This window comes from Orycteropus afer, unplaced genomic scaffold (genome assembly GCF_000298275.1).
Source record: "Orycteropus afer afer isolate SDZICR_OR568_19922 unplaced genomic scaffold, OryAfe1.0 scaffold00030, whole genome shotgun sequence".
NCBI lineage: Eukaryota > Metazoa > Chordata > Mammalia > Tubulidentata > Orycteropodidae > Orycteropus > Orycteropus afer.
This window is the reverse complement of record NW_006921617.1, coordinates 14,298,440-14,304,589: the sequence shown is the minus strand read 5'-3', so window position 1 is coordinate 14,304,589 and position 6,150 is coordinate 14,298,440. Positions and strand designations below refer to the sequence as shown.

Genomic DNA, 6,150 nt, shown 5'->3' with positions numbered 1-6,150 from the left:
AAAAAAATGCGAAAAATGCAAAAAAGAAAAACATCGAAGAGGGAAAACTACAAGAAAGAAAAAAAATAGGAACCAGGAAAAGGGAAGAGAGAAAAAGACAAAAACTAGAACCTGGAAAGGGAAGAAGAAAGAACAGTGATAAAAAGCATGAAAAAATTAGTAATTTTAAAAGAGACCAAAACAAACAAACTAAAAAAAATAAAAGAAAAAAAAAATCTAAGCAGGGCGGGGCAATGCACTCAGGCTCTGTCTGAACACACAGACTGGGATAGAAATCCTGCTGGCCCAGAAGATGGGAGTGAGTGAGGGATGACTATACCTCCATTCACCAAGAGGGTGTAGGGTATAAGAGTCACAAGGGGAATGTTGCACCTTCCAGTCCTCAGTGTCAGGAATGTCCTTGCAGTCCCCAGTAAGTGGAGCCTATTCTTACATCCCTGGAATCTGAGAGAATACTGTCACTTTAAATATTTGAAATGGTGGAACCACCTGTAAACATACAAAATGGCCACACACTCTGGACAGCCAAAAGTCCACAGCTCAGCCAATCTCTCTCTTTGCTGCTTCCTCTTTTACTCACCAGCCACCAGTGCAGTCCTCCATGCAGCCCCTGGCTAGCAGGGAAGATTTTTAGGTTAATTCTTATGTCCTAACACCACTTAGGAGCTCTGGTGGCATAGTGCCTAAAGCATTTGACTGCTAACCAGAAGGCTGCCAGTTCAAACCCACCAGCCACTCCTTGGAAGGAAGACTGGGCGATCTACTCCCATAGAGATACTGGCTCAGAAACCCAAGAAGGGTTCACTCTGAGTCGGGTCCAACTTGATGGCAGTGAGTTTGTTCTTTTTTCCTAACATCACTTGGCAATACTCAAGCTGTCTGTGCCATCAGGACTGCTAACAATCCGCAGCTCCATTATGTCTCCTTTTTCAGTGCTTTCATACAGGTTCTTCTAGTAGTTGGAGTTTAGTCCACTTCTGTATCCTTCCTTTCAAAGTTGAAGGCTCCAGAATTATCTTCAGTATCTGGTTCCTCTTTTCTTTGTTGAAGAGGGTCTGTAGAGTTTGTCTGCCTATTTTGCCATCTTCCCAAAAACATGTTATTGCTATTTTTAAATAAACACGATTTTTAAAACTCCTGAGTTTTAATTTTAAATATGGTAAATATCAACAGATAAAATCTAATACACAAAAGCTCTTTGGAGTCCTTCATAAATTTTAAGTGTAAAGGTTTGCAAACCAAAATGTTTAAGAACTGCAGAACCCAAGATTTCAAGATTTAAGTGTTAAAAATCAATGAAATTAACCACATTACCAGAACAAAGGAGAAAAATCATATGACTATATTAATACCAAGCAGAAGAAAAGCACTTGAAAAATTCAACAGCCTTCATAATAAAAAGCCTTAGTGAACTAGGAAAAAACAAAGAGTGCTATTAAACATAAATATTCAGTTCTATTAAACACTGTACTGAAAGTGCTAGCCAGGGGACATCTAGGTCAACTGGCATTACGCAGTCCATAAAGACAAAGTTCTACATTCTACTACATTCCCAGTAGAGACTGGGGTCTCAAAAAAAGCTTGCACATGGCCATCTAAGATGCAACTATTGGTCTCTCCCTGTCTGAAGAAAAGAAAGTGTGAAGAAAATCAAAGACTCAAGAAAACAAATAGTACAAAGGACTAATGGACAACGAATCACATCTTCCACTAGTCTGAGATCAGAAGAACCAGATGGTGCCTGGTTACCACTACTACTTGCTCTGATTGGGATCACAGTAGAAGAACCTGGACAGAGTAGGATAAAAATGGAGAACAAAATTCAAAATTATAAAAAGACCAGACTCACTGGTCTGACAGACTGGTGGAACCTCCAAGACTACGGCCTTTAGACACTCTTTAAACCTGGAATGGAATCCACTCCCAGGGATCACCTATTAGCCAAACAGTAGATAGGCCTATAAAGTGAACACAAACACCAGGGAGGTATGGTATTCCTCAGAATAATCAATCACATGAGATCAAAAAGGCAGCATTTGCCCAGGGATAAAGCTTAGAAGGCAGGAAGGGACAGGAAAGAAGTATGATGAGAAACAGTAAAGAGGAAGTGGGAAGAATGCTGTTACACTGAGGAGATTGTAACTAGTATCATGAAATTATTGTGTATAAATTGTTGAATGGAAAACTAATGTTTTCTGTAAACTTTCACCCAAACCACAATAAAATATTCAAAAACAACAGTCCTAGCCAGTGAAATAAGCAAGAAAATAAAAATCATAGAAATTGGAAAGGGAAAAGTAGAACTGTCTTTATTTGCAGACTACATGCTTGTTACATAGAAAACCCTATAGAACCTATAACCATTCCCAAAAGAAAAAACTACTAGAACTAGGAACTGAATTTAGCAGAGTCATAGGATGAAAATCAACTTACAAACATTAGCTGTAATTTTATATTCTAGCCATGAACATGGGAAAATCAAATTCTTTTAATATCATTTTCATTGTGTAATTTTTTTTATTTGGAAAAGTGTAATTATTATTTTTTTTTAATTGTGATTTGGGTGAAAGTTTATAAAGCAATTTCATTTTCCATACAGTTCATACACATTTTGTCTTCTGACATTCACTGTAATTTCCCACAATGCAACAGCTCTCTTCCCACTTCCTCCTCACAGTTTCCTCTTCCCTGTGTCCTTTCCCTCCCATGCACTCCTTCCCCGCCAAGTGCTCTCCCTATGCATATACTGCCCTTGTGTTCTCCCATGATTGATCTCTCCAATGAGTGTATCTACCTGATGCAAATTTTCAGCCAGTCTTCTATTTGGCTGAAAGCCATAGGAGTTCAATCCAAGACCTGAAGGGTAGCTAAGGGCCATAGTCTCAGGGGTTTCACTAGGCTCTTTCAGACTAGCAAGCCTGGTCTTTTTTACTTTTAGTATCATTTTCACTGACATCAAGAAATATTAAGTTCCAAGAATATAACAAGAGGGAACAAAATCTCTATATGCAAAAGTGTAATATTTGATAAGAGAAAAAAGAGACCCATATAAAAGGGGAAACATACCATGTTCAAGGATTTTAAAATCCAATATTGTTAAGCTGTTCATTCTTCCCAACGTGAACTACAAATACAATGCAATCTCAAGAAAATACAAGATACTTTGTAGAAAATTAAACTTATACTAAAATTTTATAAAGAAAAGAAATAAAGTTAGAATAGATAAAATATTCTTGGAAAAGAAAAAAGTTGAAGAATTTCTATTGCAAGACTTTTCAGACAAGAAGTCCTATGATAATTATGATAATCAAGATTATGTGTTTATAAAATTAATCAAATAGAACTAAATCAATGAAACAAGATTTCAAAAACAGACATATAATCAATTTTCAAGAAAGACTCCAACACAAGTCAGTGGGAAAAGGAAAGTATTTCAACAAACAGGGCCAAAAGAACTAAATATACACATGGAAAAAAAGACATCTGGAATTTATTCTGGTGTAATAATTAGGAAATTGCATTATAGTAAGTGTTCTAGAAATCAATACTTACATTTTTTATTTTGATATTTCCCCAGTCATCATCCTGTTTTAAAAACAAACAAAAACATTTAACCACTTCTACACAATCTAAACATAATCTCAGCATAAACTGATTTTTAAGCTGTTTCAAAATAGAATAAAATTCAGTCAATAGAGATTTTATTTAAAATTCTATACCCAAAAACATATATATTTTTTTAAATTTATTATTGTAATTTAAGTTAAAGTTTGTAGAGCAAACTAGTTCAAACAAAAATATACACAGAGGCCTAAAACTAGCCAGAAGGCTGGTGGTTCAAACACACCAGCCACTCCTCGGAAGGAAGATGGGGCAATCTACGTCCGTAGTGATACTGCTTTGGAAACCCAAGGAGGGGCCGCTATGAGTCAGGTCCAACTCAATGGCCAACAAAGATGACAAAAACTAGTAAGTCTGACAGTGGTTTAAACCGTACAAGAAAACACAATTTTAAACAGAAAATAGTAAGTGTTGGCAAGAACACAGAGAAACTGGAATCTTTTATACAATACTGGGTGGAAATGTAAAATGGTACAGCTGTTATGGAAAACAGCCTGGTCATCCTGTAAAAAAAATTTAAACACAGAATTACCCTATAGCCCAGCAATTTCACTCTCAGATATTTACCCAAAATAACTGTACACCAATATTCACTGCAACTTGATTCACAATAAGCCAAAGAGTGGGGGAGGGGGAGAAAGTGTCCATCAAGGAATTATTCAGCTGTAAAGAGAAATGTAGTTCTGATTCATGCTAAGATAAGCACACACCTTGACAACATCATGCTAAGTGAAATAAGTTCACACACAAAAGAGTGTTGTTGTTGTTATGTGCCATCGAGTTGGACCCGACTCATAGCGACCCCTCCTTGGGTTTCCAAGGCAGTATCACTACAGAAGTAGATTGCCTCAACAAATTCATAGAGACCGAAAGTAGATTAGAAGCTCCCAGTGCAGGGAGAAGGGAACAGAGTTACTCCTTAATGGGTAGTTTCCAAATGGGGTAATGAAGCCATCAAACACCAAACTCACTGCCATCAAGTCAGATCTGATTCATAGCAACCCCTCCTTGGGTTTCCAAGGCAGTATCACTATGGAAGTAGATTGCCCAACCTTCCTTCCAAGGAGTGGGGGTAATGAAAAAGTTTTAGAAATAGTGGTAATGGTTGGACAATACTATGAATGAATTTTAAACCACTGAATTGTATGGTTAAAATGGCGAATTAGCAAATCTTATGTTATAGATGTTTCACTACAATAAAATAAGATGCCAAAAAAAAAAGAGAGAGAGAGAAGACAATCTCTGAAAGAGTAAATTTGGTGGCATCAAAGTACTAAAAACGCAGACTTCCAGTAAGATGGAGAATAGGCAGACAAGCGACACAGACCTTCTTCAACAAATAGAAGAAAAACCAATTGACAGAGATACAGAAGATAATCCTGGAGCCCTGAGCTTTGAAAGGAACTATACAGGAGTGGATTTAGGCACCAACTAGTGGAAAAACCTGAAGGAAAAAGGTGAGTACAGAGTTGGAGCTGCAGACTGTTAGCTACCCTGACAGGACCAACAGCCTGAATATTTCCAAGTGGTGTTGGGACCTGAGAATTGACCTAAAGATGAGCCCTGGTCACCAAGGGCTGCAGGGATAACTGTGCTGGTGGCCTACGACTAGGAAAGGAAACAGCAAGGAGGGAGATAACCTGAGCTATTGACTTTCCGCTGTCTGGAGGGCACCGCCATTTTGATTGTTTACATGTGGCAGCCATTTTGGATATTAAAGTGACCAAGGGTGCACCCACTTTGAATGTTCATAAGTGGCAGCCATTTTGGATATTTAAAGTGACCGAGAGCACAGCCACTTTAACTGTTTACCTGCGGCAGCCATTTTGGATATTTAAAGTGACCGAGGGTGCAGCCATTTTGAATCTTTACAAGTAGCAACCATTTGGGATTTTAAACTGCATTCTCATTTGGATTCCAGGGACCTAGGAATGGGCTTTGTTTGCCAAGGTCAGCAGGGACATACAAGAGGCTGACAACAGGAAAGGAGATAGGTTGTGAGTGTGTAAGTGCTGTCAACTAGTGAATAGAGGAGCATACCACACTACCCTGCTTGCATAGATAACATACAAAGAAAATGAAAATTGTGGGCAAGTCACTCCAACATACAATCAACAGTTAAATATAAACACAAAACGTCACAACGCCTTGGAGACAACAGAGCATCAGAGTCCACACAAAGCAGCAAGATAAAGTAGGAGAAACAAGGGACCAGGATACAGACCCAAAGCACATCCTGGAGGAAAACACAGCACTGGAACTCCCTGATAAGGAATTCAAAAGAACTGTATTTAGGTGTCTTCAACAAATTGAGAGACAGATCAAGGAAAACACAGAGAAAACCCTAGAACAATTTCGAAAGACAAAACAAGAACACAATGACAAAATGAATAAAAAAATTAGAAATGATACAAAATCTACACACAGAAATCCAGAAGATTAATACTAAATTTTCAGAAATAGATAAGACACTGAATGAGCAAAGGAGTAGAATTGAATCAATGGAAGATAGAATTGGTGACACTGAAG

At 37.8% G+C, this 6,150-nt stretch overlaps 1 protein-coding gene across 1 annotated transcript in view; it reads right to left on the bottom strand.

Moving 5' to 3' along the window:
* The window catches only part of USP14 (ubiquitin specific peptidase 14), a 60,442-nt gene that overhangs the window by 49,120 nt on the left and 5,172 nt on the right, over window positions 1-6,150 (bottom strand). The window contains exon 2 of the mRNA XM_007935600.2: window positions 3,553-3,585. Within this exon, the coding sequence (XP_007933791.1) occupies window positions 3,553-3,585 (33 nt within the window). The remainder of the gene's footprint in view (window positions 1-3,552; window positions 3,586-6,150) is intronic.